The sequence below is a fragment of the Capsicum annuum genome, chromosome 7 (genome assembly GCF_002878395.1).
Source record: "Capsicum annuum cultivar UCD-10X-F1 chromosome 7, UCD10Xv1.1, whole genome shotgun sequence".
NCBI lineage: Eukaryota > Viridiplantae > Streptophyta > Magnoliopsida > Solanales > Solanaceae > Capsicum > Capsicum annuum.
The window spans coordinates 202,397,690-202,419,859 of NC_061117.1; the positions used below are offsets into that span (position 1 = coordinate 202,397,690).

The following is a 22,170-nucleotide window of genomic DNA, read 5'->3' on the forward strand; positions in this document are numbered from 1 at the left end:
ATATATATATATATGTATGTATATATATATATATATATATATATATTCATATTTGGGCCTTTAAATTGTAATATTTGTCTATTAATTGCTAATAAAATGATCCACAACCCAATATAAACTTAAAACCTAAACTTTTCACTCTTCATCTTACTTTTTAGTTTCAAGAGAGTTTTCCGCTCCTCAATTTTTTCATAATTGTGGTTTTTCATTAGCACATGTGTCAAAACATACTTGATCTAGTCTTCAATCATAATATAATTATAAAAAATAAAGATTATAAAAAAATCAAGAAAACCCCAAAAAAACAAAAGAACCGACTAAAACCTAAATTAAAAAAATAATTTTATGTTGGTTTGATTTGATTTATAATTTTAATAAACCGACATAATTGATTTATTTATTTTTTACTAAAAAACTAAACCAACCCGACCTATGTACACCTCTAGCAACAGATGCCTCATCGGTTAAACAGATGGGTAATCTGTTGCATCAGATTGGTCATCTGTTGATTCATTCAATTTTGTGTTACCCTTTTGTAATATTTTTTTTGTTCTTCTCTTGTTTGACATCAAATGTATTTCTCTTATTTGCAGATAAAAGTAAGTGAAACTGGATCCACTTTTGCCCGACTAGCATTAAAGGCTAGCGTAAAGATGGATTCAGAGGAATAAGCTACTTGCAGATAAAACCATTTCATATGTGGAGGGTATGTATTACTGATCAACCTATCATGAAAACACACATCCAGTACATTGATTTTGTGAATGTTTGTTCTTTACCTATTAGGCATTAATCCTTCAAACAAGATATGGCATTTTACAGTTAAGATTGTTAGGTTCGAACTGGTAACGCTGAGGGACTAAGTAGGTGGTGTCGATATCCTGTTATAATTTAATGACCATTTATGCTCATGTTTTTATGTTAAGTTTGGGGAAGGGTTCAAGTTTTTGGCGGCAGTGTAAATATCCAATAGTGATTGAATCAATTTTAATGGCTCAATGCACTTCTTAAAAGGCCACCGAAGTCTCACACTACAGCAAACAATGATAGAACTAATAGAAATTCCCCTGGTTCAAATTTATATGGATAAGTTGTTGGAGGAGACTATTATACAGCGGAAGGTGCTTGGGAGAATACCTGTACGGGAAGGGGGAGGTTGAGAAGGTCATATATCATCTCAGATCATGTTTAAGAGGAAACATAAGGTAGGAAGGAAAGTGTAGTGAAATTGGCTTATGAAATTGACATGAAAATGAAAAAACTGGATAAGCTGCGAATGTAAAAGTGTATCCGAAAATGAAAATCCATCAGTCGTTGAAGAAAAAGAAGAATGGTCAAGACGACTAGAGCTGGTCACATTGCTAGAGACTGTAACTAGCTAGCGTGGCGTCAATGAAGACGTACAAAATGCAGGACCAAAACTCTAAGGTAGCAGCTTCGCGAGAACGAAAGGTGGTAAGATTGTCGATCAAAATTAAAACCTGAACCAACTACTCTTGAATTAAAAATACGGATCAAGCCAAGATGGCAATTTCTCAAGTTAAACTTGCATCCCATGCCTCCTATTTATGGCTCTGGTCAGGTCAAAGGCAGTAGAAACAACAAGGCATGGGATTTCTGCCCAACTTTAGACCTTTTTGTTTCTACTGTCATTGACCTAATCATAGCCACAAACAGAAGGCATGGAATGCAAGTTAGAATTCAGAAATTGATGCCTTGGTTTCCCTTATTTTTAATTCAGGAGTTGTTGGTTCAGGTTTTAATTTTGACTGACAACCGTACCAATTTCCTGTGCTCGCAAAGTTTCTTCCTTAGAGTTTCGGTCCTGCACTTTGTGAGAGTCTTTATTGAGTCCATGCTCGCTAGTTGCAATCTCGAGCAAAGTGTCCAGCTCCAATCCTGTTGATCATTCTTCTTTTTCTTTAAGGACTGACGGATTTTTATATTTGGATACACTTCCACATTTGAAGCTCATCCATTTTTTTCGTTTCTCATGTCAATTTCATTGGCCAGATTTGGTAGAAGTTCCTTACTTGTTTCCCTGTGTTTTCTCTTAAACAAGGTTTGAGATGATATATGGCCTCCTCCACCTCCCCCTTCCCGACAGGTATTCTCCCAAGCACCTTCTGATGTATTAAAGTCTCCTGAAGCAATCCATCTATATAAATTTGGACTAGGGGAATTTCTATTGGTTTCATCATTGTTTGCCGCAGTGCGAGGCTTCGGAGGCCTTTCAAGAAGTAAATTGCGCTATTAAAATCGGTCCAATCACTATTGGATATTTACACTGCGGCCAAAAACTTGAACCCTTTCCCAAACTTGACACAAAAATATGAGCATAAATTGTCGTTAAATTGTAACAGGGTATCGACTAGGGTTGTGCAAAAATTGAACCGGCAGATAAATCAAACCGATAAAAATTTTATTAGTTTATTGTTATTGAATTATTGGGTTAACAGTTTTTTAATGGTTTTATAAAAAAAAAAAATTGGTTATTGGTTCGGTTTGATTTTTTTTATTGGGTTATTGGGCAAATCGATAACCCACTAAGTATATATATATATATACATATATATATACATATATATATATGTATATATATATATATAACTTATTAGATATTTCTATTAATTTCTCTTTAATCTCTACAAAGTAACAAACCTATTATTTCAATTATACAAACTCTTAATTTCTCCTAACAGCATTTCGTTCAAACTTGAAGATTCTTTTAAATTAAAACACATTATGTAGGATTTTTGTTTGCAACTAAGATTCGATTATTTTTTATGTTAGTTATTACTATTTCTATTTTACGAGTATTTTCTTATCAGTTAAATAGAAAACCGAACCATTAAGAAATAAAAATCGATAAATCAAAAATCAATAAAAAATATCTTATTGGTTTGATTATTGGTTTAGCATATTTAAAAACCAAAAACCGATATACCGAACAGGTAATATGTAAAAATAAACTGAACCGACCGATGCACTCCCCTAGTATCGACATCACCATCTTGGAACCCTTCGACCTTATCAATTTGCACCTATCAAACTAAACTGTACAATGCAGGATCTTGTTTGAATGATCAGTGTCTAATCGGTAAAAGATTGCATTCCCAAAATTATTGCATTTTATGTGTGTCTATCACGATAGCCTGATCAATAATACATAACTCCCACGCATGAAAGTGGGTCTATTGCATGCACCTTATTCTTCCTACCCTATCAAGACATTTTAGATAGTGTTGTTTATTCATCTGCACGTATGTGATGACTATTAAAAAAAGAGGTGTGAAGAGTCGTGACTTTTTATCTTAACACGTTTAAAACAACTGACATATCGAATTCTCCATCTATTGCAACTGATGAATCAGCTATTAGAAGAAACCAAAACATCTCCAACATATGGTCCATCTATCACAACAGATAAGCTATATGTTGCAACAAATGGTAAATCTATTGCGACAGATCAGACAATGTTTATTCATCTGCACACATGTGAGGACTATTAAAAAAGAGGTGAAGAGTCGTGATTTTTTATCTAACACATTCAAAATAGCTGATGAACTAAATTCTCCATCTGTTGCAACTGATGAATCAGTTGTTAGAAGAAATCAAAATATTTTCTCCAATATATGGTCCATCTGTCACAACAGATAATCTATATGTTGCAACAAATGTTGCATCATATGGTAAATCTGTTGCGATAGACGAGACAATGTTTATTCATCTACACTCATGTGATGACTATTAAAAAAGAGGTAGTCGTGACTTTTTATCTAACAAATTCAAAACAACTGATGAATTTAATTCTCCATCTGTTACAACTGATGAATCAGCTATTGAGAGAAATTAAAACATCTCCAAAAGATGGTCCATCTATCATAATAGATAATACATATGTTGCAACAGATGTCTCATCTATCGCGCATACAAACCATCTATTGCAACAGATGATAAATTTATTTTGATAGACTATCTATTACATATACAGACAATCTGTTGCAATAGATGGTAAATCTATTACGACAGATGGATGGTCCATTGCAATAGCTCAATAATAACGGCTTTTATCAAGTCTCTAAACCATTTTATAAAGGTGAGAAGTATTAATTTAACAGAAAAAGTCATGACTTTTTATAAAAAATAAAATGCCACTAGTTTGAATATAATTAATATAATGGAGCTTAACAGTCGTGCCTTTTGGCCCGACACATCCAGATTCAATCCTCTATAAATATGTCCTTTCTTAATCTTAATTCTACTAAACTTTATTTATTTCTTGCATTATTTCTTTTCGTGTGACATCTTCAACCACTTCTCTTCAAAGAGCATATTCCTTTCTCGTTGAGGTAAGTTTTTTCTGGTATAAATCTACCAGTTGGTATTATACGTTGTATTATATTTGGACTCTTTTTCTTTACATTTGTTAATTCATGCGTGTTCTAGATATGGCTGATCCTATTTGGGACATTGCTATTCTACGTTACACAGTGTAGGAACTTCAGAGGCAGGTTAATGACCTGCAGAGGGAGTTGGTTGTCGTGAGAATGACGATGTTCAGAGAGATGCATAGGCTAATAAGGGCCCTACTGTTGCGAGTTGATTGACCGATTGTCATTAATGATGATGATGATAATAATTAGAATATATTTTTTCTTTTAGCGTATGTATTTTAATTTTTCTACATCGGATCTATACCTAATATATTTTATTTTTCGTTTTATAAAAAAAAATAATTTTAGTCGACTTTGGATTTTTAATTCTTATTCAATTTTCATTCTGTCTATTTCTTCTAAACATACATGTTAACATGTCGACGGTTGGAGGTAAGGAGCAATTTTGAATCCAGCAGCAATAGCAATTTTGGCTTTTGAGTTCTTTCAACAGATAGACCATGTGTTGGAACAGATTGGTCATTGGTTGGGTTTCTTTCAATTGATTATCCATCTGTTGCGATAGATTTATTATCTGTTGGAGGAAAAATATTCTAGTTTGATGGAACTGGTGTTATGTTCTTCCAGCTAATGTCCATCTGTTGCGACAGATGGGTAATCTATTGAAAAATAATTATGGTCTGTTGTATTATTTAGTTCATGTTTCACCTCTTTTATTGATGCACAAGTTATTTAAAAGGATATTTTATATATAATAAATGATAACATTACGCTCACAACAATGAGTCAAATATATAAAAATCCACAACAAACAATAACACAAGTTTCTGCAATTACAATGATCATGGTGGATTACGATCCGGATAGTTCTTTTATGGCTAGTGCGCTTACATACGGAGCACTTGTTTCTTCTTGATAAAAATGATTCTCCGACTCCACGCCTCCTCTTATATGGCTTTATACCCGGTTTGATAGTGCTTGGATCAATATATGGAGGAGGTATTAATCTTCCGAAAATCTCTACAGGAACAACCCAAGATTCTTCGAGAGGCACCGGAGTAATATTCCAACTATATGTCATTTCATATTCTTCCACCGAATAATATTAAAAGGAGTTCTCATAAACTTTAAGTCCATATTTTAGACCGTATTGAGCTTGAAGCACGGCATGGCATATGGATAGGGTATTTTGTTTAAGTCAAAAACTCTGTACGTACAAGATCTTGTTTGAGGATCAACCATGGCAACATCACCATGACTGGTGATACTGAATTTGTATTCTGCTGTTTTATGAGATAATAACCTATTCCCCAAACTAATGTTCATTGATATTATTTTTTTGATTTTGAGAACAAATCGGGTTCTTTTTGGACCCTTGAACTGTACACGCCTTTCGTTAAAAAATCAGCCATACTTCTTGTTTATTACTTCAAATATAGCCTTGATGAAAAATTCTCTTTCATCGCTAAACAATGAATTCACCGATTCAGCTATGTTTGATGTCATAATGTCGTACCTATACAAAAGAAACACTTAGTACGACATCATACTAAACTAGTAACTCAAACAAGACATTAAATTCATAAGAATGTACCTATCCGTCGGACAGAATACCCGGCTCTATCTCTCAAAATCGACACGTATGGGAAGTTCTGCTACATTGGGATTTACATACATTATTTGATTGAAATGGTCTGAAAACTCTTCTCTACTATATGCTTTAGCTGCTCTATAAAAAAGGGTCATGACCCTTTCGTTGTGATAGTTGGTCTGAATGTTCTCTCCAAGATGCCTGATGCAACAAGCAAAGTAAGCTGAAGTGAAAAAAAATTGAACCCATCTTTGGAATACTTGGATGCCTATCCGAAACAAAGCACAACTCTTCGGTATCTTCGACGCAGCTTCGCAGTTGTTCAAAAAAAATCCATAAGAGGCATCACATTCCTTGTCCACTATACAAAAAGTAACAGGAAAGATGTGATTCTCCATATCCTTCGCCACCCCTGCTAGTAGAACTCCATTATATTTTCTCCTCAAGAAGGTACCGTTGACGGCTATGGCTTTTCTCAAATGTCGAAAACCTTGAATCTAAGTACCATAGAATACAAAAAAGTACTTGAACCTTCCGTTTTCATCAACATGCAATGTCATCTTACTTTCGAGATTTATGGACTCAATCATATAATGGTAGGCATTCAGGACTGCATACCGATGTTTGTGTGTCCTCCTAACTAAGTCCTTTGCAACCCCTTGGCCATATATATCTTTCAATAACAGAATAAGAAGTTAATTGGTCATAACCCTTGTTGAAGGGCCTTTGCCATCGGGGAAAGAGGAGCTTTGCCATGGCGTGAGGATTTTAGCCCGAGATGTGCTCTGTACCACATGTGTGATGCTTTTCATGTTTATGAATGACAAATCTATTAGAATTTGCATACTTTAACTCTCTCAACCACCACTTGCAGTTCAGATTAAAATATTTGTAGCAAAAGACACTGCTCAAATTAATCACCTTCTTTATTCTGAAATCTTTTTTCAAGGAAAAAATAAACAAAGTGGTAGATAGTTCATTCTTGTCCTTGAATGACATTTCAATAAAAAAATCCAGTCTTATTGTCTTAAAGATTTCCAAACTGTGTTGATTGAGAAGAACTACCTATCATATTAGTCGCATTAAAGGGCATAGGTATTTGATCATCATCTGGAATATTCATGTCTAGATCATCCAACCTATCATCAAAGATATCTTGTTGTTGTTCTTATTATATGTTTTGGTTCTCATTCTCTCTCATCTTTTCAACTATGTATACCCTTAGCTACGGCCTAGATGAATTACTAAGATAAGCACATAACCGAACCTGATCGGTTATCTTGAAAGGCAGTACCCTCTGATTTTCAAAGGAGTTGTGCATGTAGCTGATGACAAGTCCTTCTAATTGACAATTCATTTCACAATAACTGATGATTAATTTCACAAAATCACCATACAAAACATCACTTTGGACTGTCATAGCTATCATCTCTAGTATTTTACCCTCGTTCCAACACCATACATATCGATTGCTCTTCTCAATCCATTGACCATGACAATCCACCTCTATTATTATTGATCCTTCTATTAGTGGTACCTAAATAAAGTCATTTATTAAAAAAAGTTAATAGTGATTTCATAGTGTCGTAAATGAATCCCAACGGATATGTAATCAGTCACAACAGATTACTTACCTGTTGGGATTCATGTTATGCTCCTAAAGCTGATTTCAACAAACAAGTCATCTGTTGTAACAGGTGAATCATATGTTGCAACAGACTATATATCTGTTGCAACAGATGAAGTGCTTGTTAGGATAGATGTTATAGTACTGAGGCATCTTTAAAGCTGATTCCAACAGATGAGTGACATGTTGCAATAGATAATTAACCTATTGAGATAGATGACTTACCTATTTCAACAGACGGCGATCTTTTGGAATCGAGGTCAGGTTCTATCGCAACAGGTTACTAATATGTTGCAACAGATATTTACTATTTGTTGGAATCAATTTCAAGTTTTGTTGGAACAAGTTAATAATATGTTGCAACAGATATTTACCCTTCTACAACAGACAACACGTCTGTTAGAATTGAGTTCAGGTTTTGTTGCAACAGGTTACTAATCTGTTGCAACAGATATTTATCATGTTGCACCAGATAACTAATCTGTTGTAATAGATGGAACATATATTGAAATAGATGACCCATCTATTTGATTCATGTTATGGCACTATAGAACCATAAATATAAATTCAAAATATGAGTCTTCCTTTGAAACAGATCTGTTTAAACAGATGGCTCTTATGTTGCATTCATGTTCGCGTGCTATGTATTATTAAAAAAACAACACAATAGCAGTTACCTAGATGACAAATTCAACTAAAAATCATAATTTGACTTACCAAAGTATCATGTGAAGTAATGCCAAAGTGAAAAGTGATATACGAAAAGAAATTTGACTTAAGAAATCGGTCAAATAGAAACAGTAGTGGTAACAACAACAACAACAACAATGGTCAACAAGAAGAAGATAAAGATGATAATGAAGTAGAAGATAATGATAATAAAGCAGAAGATGATGAATAAAACAGCAGCAACAATGAACAACAAAAATTGCTAAGAGAGAGAAAATAACGATGGATGAGAAGAGAGAGAAAGGTGACTTTTTTCCCTCCACTTCCCGTTATATTAGGTAAACATTTAGATCAAAGTGTAAATTTAAAAACATCTGGGCTATTCTCAAGCCTACCAAACTTTCTTAATCCATAATAAAGTAATTGTCACCTCCACTCAATAATTAAGACTTGTGTCACCTACACCTCATTTTAAAACTCTTTTGTTACCTACAATTCAAAGCCCCAATTACCAAACCAATTATGCTAAGTTTTAATGATTATATATGGAAAACCCATAAGTCTCAACCCTATTTTAAGTCGATTAGGAGGTGTCGACTAATTCATATATTATACAGCTTGCCTTTCAACAAAACAACTGAGAATCACAATGATGAACCCATGTAACAGACTCAAGATTGATGGGGATGAACTTATAGATAGACTTACCAATCTTCCCATTAATGTCAGACACCAAATTCAGAAGAAATTGCCTATTGATGAAGCTGCAAGAATGAGTGTTTTGTCTAGACCGTGGAGACAAGTTTGGGCTTCAATCTCCACACTCGTATTCTCCAAGTTTTTTAGGAGTAAGCCATCGAACAAATTAATAGACATTGTCACTAAAATTTTGTAGCTGCATGACGGAACCATTAAGACATTCCTTCTGAATATTTTATCAATACCTCCTTCACAACACTATGTTATCGATCAATGGATGGTTTTGTTATCGAAAAATGGTCTCATGGATCTCACCCTAAAGAGTAAGAAAAATTATCCTTATAAATTGCCTTCTTACACATGTATTCTCTAGAATTAGAAAAGTTGAACCTGTCCAACTACATTATCAGGCCACCGTGCAGCTTCAGGGGTTTCCGCAAGCTCAAAAATCTTTTACTACATGTCGCCTTAGAATTAGATGAAGTGCAATTTCTTAATTGTGGATGCTAAACCTTGTGAGCAGAGACGGACCTACGTTTGAAAGTGGGGGTGCACATGCACCCGGTAACTTCAAAATAGTTTATGTATATATACATGTATATACCTGAATAAAGCTAAAATATTAAACTGTGCACCCTTAAGCACAAGCGTTGCTTTGACTCATTGGTCCAGAACTTAACCTTATGCTTTTTTGCGAGTGAGAGACATCCCGGTTCAATTCCTATTTAATGTTTTTTGTTGTTATTTTTTCAAAATAAATGCTTAATGAACACTCAAGTTAGATTCAAACTTGCAACATCAATCCAAAAATGTACACACAAGAATTGAAACCATCTAAGCACACCAATAACCTATGTCATACTTTCGTTTAACTAATATTTATTTGGCTAAGTTTGGTTTTACACTAATTAACACTTATTCTTTTGACAAAAACATTAAAGTTGTTGGGTTCAATTGGTGTGAATGAAAAATGGAGGGACACAACCCTCTGAGAAAAAGACACATTATTTTGGAAAAGGAGTGACTGTTCGGATAGTTGCGTCTGTTAAAAAAAAAAGACACAATGTTTTGAATGAACAAACATGACTCTTCCAAAGGATACATCTTTTTGGATGAACCATTGCCATCTTTCGGAAGGGTCACTTTATGACTATATAAACCTACATTTTTTCCACAGGTTTAGAATGGGAAAAAAAATTCTGCATAAGAAAAATATTTTCTTGCTTCTAAAAATTCTGTGTGATCATCTCCCGTTGAGTGAGTTCGAAGAAAATCAGAAAGTTTGAGGTACCGCTACATTCTGGTTGTGAAGCTATTTTATTCAAAGAGGAAAATTCCGCAATCTCGGGTACTTGAGGGGAATTATTTCCTTAAGGACACTCCGTGAATTCGGAGGACTTGGCTTTTTTCTGCTTTATCTATTTTTCTTTAAGAAACTGAAAACATACTTCTTTGAAAGACCATTTTGATCTTGTGTTGAAGGTGTTGGACAACTTCATAAATGTTCTTGATTTATTCTTGAACTTGTGTTGAAGTAGTATTGCAAAAATACAGATTTTGTGTACCCGAAGGACAACAATCTTAAGGAAATAATTTACTAATCTGTATTATTTCATTTACTATTTTTTCAGTAAATAGTTGAACTTTATATTGATAGTTCTTTAACTTTTTGAACTTGTGTTTGAAGTTCTAGAAACTTCATTTTGATAGTTCATAAGTTGGTTGAACATGTGTTGAAGTTCTTAATATTTTATTTTGCTATTTTCCATAAAATAATTTGAACTGCATTTTATTGATGTTCATAAGTTGGGTTGAATATGTGTTAAAACTTTATTTGATTGTTCATATGTTAATTTGAACATGTGTTTGAAGTTATTATTGAAAAATACAGATTTTATCAGAATTAAAAAAAAAACACTAACATTAAGGAAAGTATAAAAATATATATTTTTGTGCTTGTTTGGTGAAAAAAAAAACTTATCGCCATTTATAAATCAAGTATTTGGTTGTTCTGTATTGGGTTTGATTTTGTGGAGACTAAAATTTTTTATGTCTACTCCCTTGATTAGAAGAATATAAAAACTTCATCGAGAAATCTATATTAGATTTTGGTTCGAAGAATATAAAAACTTCACTGATTCGTTAAGATCTCTGTATTGGTTTCTGGAGTTTAAAATCCGTGGGATTTCACTCTGCTTGAATTTGATTATGATTTGAAGTCATAAAAACTTCATCATGTTTCATAGTTCATTCGGTTGATGATTTGAAGATATAAAAACTTCATCATTGACTATAAACAAGTTGGCTAAAGATTAAATTCTTTATTGTTAGTATTCTAAAATACTAAAGAGTATGTCAAAGATTGACAAGAAAATGACGAATGAAACTGAACAATAAATTGATTTGGTTGTGAATGGTGTTGTCCCAATGATTACTAATGTTGCGTCATTAAGTCATTCAGGTATTGCTCTAGCAATGAAAACGACAGAGAAATAGAAAAATATTTTGGTGTGAACTTCAAAGAATGGCAGCAAATGATGTCATTTTGACTGGCCAAACTTGCAATGTAAATATTCATAAGTGTCGATCCTCATATTCTTAAAATTAATAATAATAATAATAATAATAATTGGAAACTAATTGTTTGATTTGAAAGATGTTATGAGTCATTTCAAGATAGACGAGGATAATGAGTTGAATGAAAAAAAATCATCAATGATGGTTGCAAATTATGTTATGGATGATGCTCCAAATAATAAAAAGATGAAGAAGTCTTCTGGAAAAGAAAAGAGATTAGATAAATATGTTGGAAATAAATAGAAAGATTGAAAATCTATGTGATATGATCACTGAAAGCAATCTAGTTGGATATCCAAATAAATGGAGGTTTAGTTTAGGAGCCACTAGATATGTTTGAGCGGACAAAGAAGTTTTTGCTACTTATGATTTCGTTGGTCCCAAAGAAGTGATCTTCATGGAAAATAATACAACAATCAAGGTTGAAGAAAGTGGGAAAATTTTCCTAAAACTGACCTCCGGCAAGGTGTTGACTCTCAACAATGTTCTCTATGTTTTTACTATTATGAAAAACTTAGTGTCGACAACACTTCTTATTAAAAATGGGTTTAAGTGTGTGTTTGTTTTGGAGAAAGTTGTAATAAACAAGAATGAAACATATGTAAGAAAGGGCTACCTCGATAAGGGTCTTTTCAAACTTTATATAATGGCTGTTGAAATGAAGAAAGTTGAGGCTTCTTTTTACTTGCTAGAGTCAAACAATTTGTAGCATAGTCGTTTAGGACATGTCAACTACAAAACCTTGCAAGAAAACTGACTAACTTAAAAGTTTTACTAAACTTTAAGTGCAATAAATCAAAATGTCGAATATGTGTGGAATCAAAGTATGCTAAGCATTCGTATAAATCCGTTGAAAGGAATTCAAATACCTTAGACTTAATCCACACAGACATTTGTGATATGAAGTCAACATCATCTCGTGGTTGGAAAAAGTATTTTATAACTTTTATTGATGATTGCACTAGATATTATTATGTCTATTTGCTAAACAGTAAGGATGAAGCAATAGATGCATTTAGGCAATATAAAATAGAAGTTGAAAAACAGTTAGAGAAAAAAATCAAAACGATAAGACGTGATAGGGGCAAAGATTATGAATCTCTTTGTGCACAAATATGTGTAGAGAATGAAATTGTCCATCAAACTATGGCCCCGTATTCACCTCAGTCTAATGTATTGCAGAAAGAAAAAACCGAACTTTGTCTAGGTGTACATTAAAGCTCGACGGTATTGACCGAGTGCATCCGATGCATGTTCACTACGGAAAGTTCAAAGGGAAACCTACTTATCTAGATGCAATCAGTCTTTGCTTGATGATCACATACTTTTCCGTAAAGTTTTACAAATAATAGTCATTCCCCATTCATGTGGGGGATTGTTGGGTTCAATTGGTGTGAATGGAAAATGAAGGGACACAATCCTTTGAGGAAAAGACACATTGTTTTGGAAAAGGAGTGACTGTTCGGATAGTTGCGTCTGTTCAGGAAAAAAGATAATATTTCGAATGAACAGACATGACTCTTCCAAAGGATACACCTTTTTGGATGAACCATTGCCACCTTTCGGAAGGAGCACTTTATGGCTATATAAACCTGCATTTTTTCCACAGGTTTAGAATGGAAAAAAAAATTCTGCATAAGAAAAATATTCTCTTACTTCTAAAAATTCTGTGTGATCATCTCCCGTTGAGTGAGTTCGAAGAAAATCTGAAAGTTTGAGGTACCGCTACATTCTGGTTATGAAGCCATTTTATCCTGGGAGGAAAATTCCGTAACCTTGGGTACTTGAAGGAAATTATTTCCTTAAGGACACTCCTGGAGGACTTGACTTTTTTCTGCTTCATCTATTTTTCTTTAAGAAACTGAAAACATACTTCTTTGAAAGATCATTTTGATCTTGTGTTGAAAGCGTTGGACAACTTCATAAGTGTTCTTGATTTATTCTTGAACACTGGAGTTGGGCCATTTCATGTACTATCGGAAGCAGAAAGCAGTTGTACTTGTAGCAAAATATCAGTACTAAGAAAAAGCAAAGAGTTTGACCAATCTTCTCAACTGATGTCCCAAAGTCATTGGTCTTCTTGCGGATAGATACTACCTCAAGTCTTTAGCTTCTGATGATGAAGCAGAGAGTCTGTCCACTTGCCAAACAACTTGAGGGTTATGGCTCCTTTTGAATTTTATTTTGATGATGAAGATCAAATAGAATCCCTTTCCAGAATGCTGAAAAGTTCTCCCAATTTAAAGGATCTTGTATTTTCATTAAATTCCACGAAGAAAGGTTCCATGGAATTCATTGATGTAAATCATTTTGCCCAACCAGTCTACACAACACAAGGCCTCAGACTTAACAAGCTTAAAAAATTGGAAATAAAAACTTTTCATGGTTCAAGAACCAAATTGCTCTTTCTGAGGTTTATTCTCGCCTCTGCACCTTCTCTCTTAAAGACCATCTTTATGGTAGATGCAAAATATGCTGACAAAAGCCAATGCTTAAAGATCACAAAGGAGTTGATGGGGTTCCCTTGGTCATCTCCTAAATTGGAAATAATATGTGAACTATTAAATGGTGAGTAATTCTCAATTATCACGAATGTTTCAGAGTTGATGTCTCCTCGTTGGTCAACAACAATTACAATACAGGTTATCTCAACCCCTCACTACAAATGACCAACTCCTACAGAATATTCATCTCTTTTACTCTCACTATTCTTTCATTCAACAGAAGTCATGACAGAGACATAGCTGATTAGTTTGATGAGATAGCTCTCCTATTTTCATTTATAATTACCATAGTGATATTGATTCTTATTTTAAAGAGTAAGCACAGAGCTCTTAGAGAGCATTCCGAACATCCACTTTAGGAAAACACAAAACTTCATACTATGTCTACTAAATTTTCCTCCAAAATTCTCTCTTCAAAAAAAGTTGACCAGCACCATATTGACTGATTGAGTCATGGAACAATTGTTTTGCTATTGTTGCACGTTTTCTTGAATCTTTTGGTCTCTACTACCAATCATATAGAGTTGAAAAGTTCTTCTTTCTAATTTCTATGTATCCTCTCCGATCATTGTGTTTTAGTTTTGGACTGAGTATTGTCTTGCTAAGGGCACCTTCACGTCATTTTCATTTTGTCATTTTGTCATTATTGTTTAACTGCGTTGAACCAGCACATGTAACTTGTAACATATTGTTTTAGGTCAGTCAAATAAAAATAAGCAGATTCCACAGAATGCAGGAGTATATTCCAGCACTTTTAACGGAGGGTATGTTTGTACCTAAATCGCAAAGTTGAGGGGTATATTTGTCTTTTTGTCAAACATAGATACTTTAATTTACTTGTTTATTTTTGAAAATTAAGAGTCTTGTTACTTTTATTCCATACTACCCCTAGTATTAAATAATTACACAAAGTAGTAATAATTTAATTTAGAGTTTTAAAGCATCATTAATAAATTTTTTAATTAAATTTTGGGATTTTATGAATTTATAAAATAAAATTACATCACAAGGCCAAGTAGCCTAAATAAAATAACAAAACAGAAAGAAGAGAAAAAAAAGCTCCTAAATATCAGTCCAAATCTGCCTCGGCCCATCCCCTTATTACATGTAAAATAAAGTAGGATTTTCAAATTCATCCTCAGACCTTTCCTTTACAGACCCTTCAACATCTGAGCTATGTTGCCTCCATATTTCAATTGCCACTTTCTCACTCTTGCTCTCTGGATCATCAGTGTTGTGCCTGAAATCATTTTATGCTTCCTATCATCAACTTTCAAGAGTAAGCTCTCTCTTAACTTTACTCGATTCTTCCTTGACTGCTTCTGATTCTTATATTTGTGAGTTTCCCAACTGTGTTCTATGGTAGACGGTTGTAGATCCTTTGTTTGCTGAGGGTGCACGTCGTGAATGATGAATCTCATGACTAGGTAACTCTTCTTTGTACCACCTTTGCTCTTATACTCCTCTCCTTTGACCTTGGGATTTGTGCAGGTGGATCCGTGGTGAAGTGCAAGGGATGCTTCACATTGTTGCCTCATAGTGATGGGATTCATCTCCAGTTTTATCTTTTCCAAATCGACCCTAGCTCCTCCCAGAGTACCTAGTCCTTTTTGAAGGCTGAAGTAGCCTAGGCTAGCTAAAATTTCAGTTTTTGTAGCCCGGTGACTTTTGTAAATATATGTCAAGTGATACACTATATGGTTTAGCCTCCTTTGCCCATTTATCCCTTTAATGGAGATGCTCGTAGATATGGGCTCTGAAGTTTATCACTATTGATTATATTTCTTCTTGCTAGTTCTAAGCTTTTAAAATGTTTATATTTGCATTGTCCATTGTTAATTGCCTGATCAGCCAGATAGTCTGCCAATTTGTTCCCTTCTCTGAATGCGTGTTGTATTAAAAAATTCCTGCCTTGTATGTTGGCTTTGATATTTGCTAGTAGTTCTGATATGGTCCATGGACATTCTCATTCATCTATTAGAACCTTCATTAACAAAGAATCTGTTTGAAAAACTACCTAGTCATAATTTGCTTGTTTACAGTGTACCCTAGCTTTTAGCAAAGCCATTGCTTCTGCTAATGTATTTGTAGTGTTTTTCATTATATTAGCCTCTGCATAAATTTGATCCCCTTCTTCATTTCTCTAATAATAAGCATATGAACTTGATCTTGGATTTCTCTTGATGGCCCATCTTTGTTATATTTGATCCAACCTGCTGGTGGAAAATCCCATATAATCTTAGTAATTTTCAGCCTCGTTTTGTATTCTTGCTGTTCTTTTAACAATCTTGGTCACTCCCATGAAAAGGTTCTTTTAGGTTGTCATACTTTAATCAACTAATGCATGAAATTCAGTACATTATGAATAATTCTTTGACTAGTCATTCTCTTTCCTTAATGTTTGTTGTTATTTCTTCTTCTCCATAGCTCCCACACTATCAAGTTTGGTAGAACCCTGTAATATGGCTGAAGACTATTTTTCACCTCTGCTTCCCACCATAGCATTATTACCTCTCTAAGAGAAAGGCCTTCTGAATTCAAACCTGCAAAAGAAGAAAAATAGGACCATATCCTATTAGCTATATTGGATCTCAAGAAAACATGATTCATAGTCTCCTGAGATGGATTCTCTCAACACCAACATTTAGATAGTCCTTCCATCCCCCATCTTTTGAATCTGTCATCCATAGGGATTTTTAATTTCCAAAGTCTCCTCATAAGAAATGCCACTTTGAATAGCAATCCCTTAACTCATATACACTTATAAATTTTGTTTTCCTTTTCCTTGTGTCTAATGTACTGCCAAGTTGTTTTAACTGTAAATATTCCTTTGGTATCCAACATCCAGACAGGAATATTATTAGTCCCTCCACTCCTTGGTGGCTAGATATTCTGAATAATGTAGCCAGACATCTCTTAAGGAATAATCTGCTGCAGTCTTTCTCTGTCCCATTCATCATTCTTAATCAACTCACTGACTTTATTATAATAATGATCCCATTCTACATTCTCCTCTGTGATAGTTTATAGATTTCCTATACCTGTCCAATTATCATGCCAGAATGACACATCCCCCAATTTAGTATTCTATCCAATCTGATGTTCTACTAAATCCCTAGCTTGTAGCATCTTTTTCCACACCTTTGATCCTCCACCTACCTTCCACATTATAAAATTTCAATATTCACTAAAAAAAAACGTGTAAAATAGCGGGAGTTTATTTTCGGGGGTTATTTTAACCTCTGTAAAATTATATGAAATGCGGAGGTTAAAAATCTGCCGTTATTATTTATAAAATTGCGGGGGTTTAAACTCCTACTATAAATTATGGGGATTTTAAACCCCCGCTATCAATAAAAACAAATAGAGCTTTATACCATTATACCATTAAAACTTGTAAAAAAGATCTCCCTCTTTTTTTTTCAATTAGCCAAAATTTTCCCTTATTTTTTAATTCCTCCAAATATCCCTCTCTCTCTCATTTCCCCCAAATCAGTTTTTCTCTCGCTTCCCACCCCCGTCCTTCCCCAATTTGACTCTATTTTCTCCAAATTGACTCCGTCGGTCGGCCTTTGCTACTTCGGCCGTCCATTGCAATTGAGCTGAACTCCGAGATTGAATTGGGTTAGAGTAATTGGTGGATTTTTAGTTTATATCGGCAATACCTCCTCCTTCTAACTCTGATTTGTAAAATATATGCTACAGTTTTCACATTTTGCTTTGAAGATCTTCTTGTGTTCTTAGTCTATGAAGCTGTTCTTTGAGAAGCTAATGCGTGTAAAGGTACTCCGAGATACGTATTTACATTTGTTTATCATGTAGGTAGGAGTTTGAGAAGATTGAAGATTTTGCTTCCAGGCTACCAGTTGAGAGTTGGAACTGTTGCAAACTACATACGGTAAATCGCCCACTAGCTCCCATGCTGATATTCTTATTCAAAATATAGGACATGATTTTTTTGTTACCAAAATAAGACTTGGTATCATGTTTTTGAGGTTATAATTCATTTATCTTACCTATGTGTATGTCTCAGATACTTATGTTATAGTGGCTAATCTTCATAAAGGTAATGCGTTTATCTTTTAGCGATTTAATTTGTCCGTAAGATGAATTTTTCTAGTGTTATAATGTCGAGTGTGTTGACAGATCTAATAATATTATCTTACCTACAGAATATGTTTCTTCAAAACAAAAGGTCTGTGTTGGTTGTATATCTCCTTACAAGGCTCAAGTTTTTGCTATTCAACAAATTCTTGGCAAGAAATATAGCACTGACGTCAAGAGTGACTTCTCTGTGAATGTACGATCTATTGATGGTTTTCAAGGCGGTGAAGGGGATGTGATAATTATCTCTACTTTTTGTTGTAACAGCAGCGGATCAGTTGGTTTTCTGTCGAATCTTCAGAGAGCAAATGTTGCATTGACGCGAGCAAGGTACTAATTTGCTCGACAACGTTACCACATTTCAAAATTTTTGGACATAAAGGATGGTTTGGATTTGCCTGTTCTTTTTATTCATACTAGAAGATAATTTATGAACGCGTTCTTAATTGTTTTGTTAGCTTCTTGTGCAAATACTGTCTTTGGATATTAGGAAATAGCTCAACGTTGGTTAACAGTGGTTCCATATGGAAGAATCTAGTCGTTGATGCTAAGGCGCGTGGTTGTTACTTTGATGTTACTGACAACTACAGATTGAATCAGGCAATTTTGAATGCAACCATTGAACTTGACAAGCTCGAAACATTACTTAGAACAGACTCTCCTATATTCGAATCAGCCCAGTGGAAGGTATGCTGCTTCATTTGCCTATGATGAATTTATAACTTCTCATTCACTCTTTCTTCAAGTCAGTTTCATAGTTTAGACTATTTGAAGGCCTTAAATTAACGCCATTTCCCATACAAATAATTGCTATGCATTTCATGTTCAACAAGTAGCTTTTTGATCTGTTGAGTTTGGAATTTGCTTGTTAAGTTTAGCCAAAATTTCGTTAGTGGTTATGTTGTCTTATATTTTTGTGCAAATGGAGATGTAACTGGTTTTGCTCTTACAAACTAACAGGTCATATTTAGTGAGGATTTTGCAAAATCTATTGCGAGAATTAAGGATGCTAAGATAAGTAAAGAAGTGATTTCCTTTTTGGTGAAGCTTTCAAGTGGTTGGCGTAAGTCAGAAAAGAACAGCAAGTTCAGCAACAAAGACGGGAAATCTTCTGCACTGTTGGAGGTGTACTACGTCAACCAACTAAAATTAATTTTGGACATAGATATTCTGCAGTAGAACTCGATATACGTTCAAGTATTAAAGATCTGTAACATCATACCTGGATATCTTATACCGAAGTTGGCAAAGGACCTTGAAATCCATTTTATCCAATATCAGTGGATATGATGAATTGTTGCAAATACAAACGTGTGGAACAGTACATAATGTCTTCTTTTTTTCCCCTCTCTGAACTAAATTGATATAGAGAAAGAATTCTAGTCATCTAAAAGAGAACGAGAAGTAACTTACCATAATAAATGGAAGTAGTTAGTAGTAAACTAAGGTAGATCTGTCGTCCTCCTAATGATCGTGGAAGTACTCCTTGTACATGTGTTGGTTATTTTTTGGTCTATATTTCTTTCAATTTGTCTCTCTGTGTGCGTGTGTGATTTGATCGAAATTTTGATTTTACAAACTCTCCTGTCTGTCTGTCTGTGCGTGTGATTTGATCAAAATTTTGATTTTGTGTGTATGTGTGTGTATTATGTGTGTGTATGTTTAAGGGAATGGAAATCTTACAATATGTTTGTTGTAACATGTAGAGGTTGAAAAGAATGAAGGATGGAGTGAGAGAAATGAGACAATGGTGTCACCTTATGATTCAAGAAGAAGAAACTTCCCATGAAGAAAACAGGATTGTTATGATAATTGAACATTTCTTTTCCTTTCAAATTTTCATTTTCTATGTTATTACTGGGGTTCTTGCTATGTTGTATTTAATAGAGCTAATAAGATATAGCTTTTAAGCACTTAGAATCAGTTTTTTTTACTGTGATGGGGTTCTTTCTGTTTGCTCATCATAGAGCTAAAGAACTTTTCTTCTAAACATTTAAAGAGATTTGTTTTACTGTGATGTTTGTGATTTGCTTTTATATTTTTTGTTTGTTATACTATTATCTATCGAGCCGGTGGTCTATCGAAAACAACCTCTCTACTTCATCTGAGGTAGTGGTATGGACTGTGTACACTTTAACACCCTCCCCCCTCTAGACCCCACTTTATGGGGGTACACTGGGTATATTGTTTTTGTTGTTGTTGTTGTTGTTGTTGTTTTACTGTGATGAGGTCCTTGTTGTTTTGTTTAATATTCATAGTAAAGCATAAAAAGATTCACTCCATCTCTTAAAACACTTAACACTAGTTTTTGTTTACTGTGATGAAGTTCTTGCTGTCTAGTTTATTATTCATAGTAAAGCAAAAAAAGATTTACTCCACCACTTCAACACTTAGAAGTTAGAACTAGTTTTGTTTATTTGTTGGGGTTCTTGCTGTTTTGTTTAATGTTCGATAAGAGCAGAAAAGATTTAGCTTTTAAACGCTTGAATCAGTTTTGTTTATATGATGGGGTTCTTACAATGTATTTGATGTTCATAATAGAGCAAAAAGGTTCTACTTTTTAAACAGTTAGAGTTAGTTATGTTTACTGTGATGGGGTTCTTGCTGTTTTGTTTAATGTTCATTGTTCATTAGAGTAGAAAAGACTTACCTTTTAAAAAGTTACAACTAATCTTTTTTACTGTGATTAAGGTTTCTTGCTCTTTTGTTTAATTTCATATTAGAGCAAAAAAGGAGTAACCTTTTAAACAGTTGTTGTTTAACATGTAAAGCTTTTTAACATGTAAATATCTAGTGGAAAACTGAAATTAAAGAGTAGCTAGAAAAGGAAATAGACGTTCTTCTTGAAACAAACTAAAAAGAAAAGTAAGATTAACAAATTAAAATGGGGGGAGTACTTTATTTTCTAAGTTTAGTATATCAGGTTCACTACGAAGATGGTGTTCATATAACTTATTGTTTATAATAAGGACTGAAAGTTTATCGATTGGTTCTTATACTTTGCATTTTTATGTAGCCAAGTGATGCGGCTAGTGAACCCGTTTCGCCCAAGGATGCAAGAAGATCACGTGATGATAATGATCCTAATGACATTCTTTGATTTCGTTGTATTTGTTTTAGATATTCAATTATGATGACGTAATTGTGTGGTTGGAGTGAATCTTAGAATATTGAAGGTTTTGTGTTTAAATTTGATTTTGTAGTTTGAAGATACTAGTTAATGTTGAAAATTTGAAGTTTGAAGATGTTAATGTTGAAAATTTAATTTTGAAGTTTAATGTTCAATGTATTTTTGATATGTTTGTCAATTACAATGTTTAATTATTCTGTTGTATTAATGATATATGAATTGAACAAATATTGGATTGTAGGTTATGCCTAAAGGAATAATTAAATTTGAGCTAAAATTAGAATCTATAATTAGTTATAGAAAATTGATGGGCCCTACTAAAATTTAAAAAACAAATTGCGGAGGTTTTAACCCCCGCAAGTTTTAAATAAAAATTTATTATAAAAAAATAAATTTAGAATAACGGGGGTCAATAACCGCCGCAAATTAATTACGGGGCTCGTAACCGCCGCAAAATAACCGCCACAAATTAATTATGGGGGTTGGAAAAAAATTGCCATAAATTATTTGTGACGGCTCGTATTCTGGGGGTTTTGAAAACCGTCGGAAGTATATTTTGCGGGGATTTTAAACCCCCGCAAACCGTAAAATTAACCCCCGTAATTTAACATGTTTTTTATAGTGATTCTTTCTTACAATACTTGTTTTGCATATACTGACTCCAAATTGGCTTCTTTGTCCTAAAGTTTCACCACAATTTATAGAATAATGTTGTTGAAACATCTTGCATCAGTCTGAATCCTAATCCACCTTCATGTTTTTTGGCAGACATAAATTTCTCCAACTAGTTTAGTGTCTACCTCTATCTCCTATACAACTGTTCCAAAAGAATTGAGCCATTAATCTCTGAACTTAATTTAAAACATTCAATG

The 22,170-nt window shown here is 33.8% G+C and overlaps 1 protein-coding gene across 18 annotated transcripts; it reads left to right on the top strand.

Annotated features, from left to right (window-relative positions):
- Positions 1-15,019: 15,019 nt before the first annotated feature.
- Positions 15,020-20,185, top strand: LOC107878321. 18 transcript variants are annotated; one of them, XR_007057741.1, is made up of 8 exons: positions 15,201-15,343; positions 15,431-15,491; positions 15,556-17,962; positions 18,098-18,130; positions 18,237-18,259; positions 18,436-18,498; positions 18,769-18,855; positions 19,875-19,937. XR_007057741.1 is itself a non-coding variant. In XM_016725254.2 (7 exons), the coding sequence occupies exons 1-7, from the start codon at positions 15,241-15,243 to the stop codon at positions 20,076-20,078; spliced, it is 945 nt and encodes a 314-aa protein (XP_016580740.1). In that variant the 5' UTR covers positions 15,081-15,240; the 3' UTR covers positions 20,079-20,185. The 18 variants fall into 18 exon arrangements, 3 of the variants coding, with proteins under 3 accessions (XP_016580742.1, XP_016580740.1, XP_016580741.1); XR_007057744.1 differs by having other exon boundaries at positions 18,439-18,498; XR_007057750.1 differs by lacking the exon at positions 18,237-18,259 and having other exon boundaries at positions 15,556-15,660; positions 17,887-17,962.
- Positions 20,186-22,170: the final 1,985 nt, after the last annotated feature.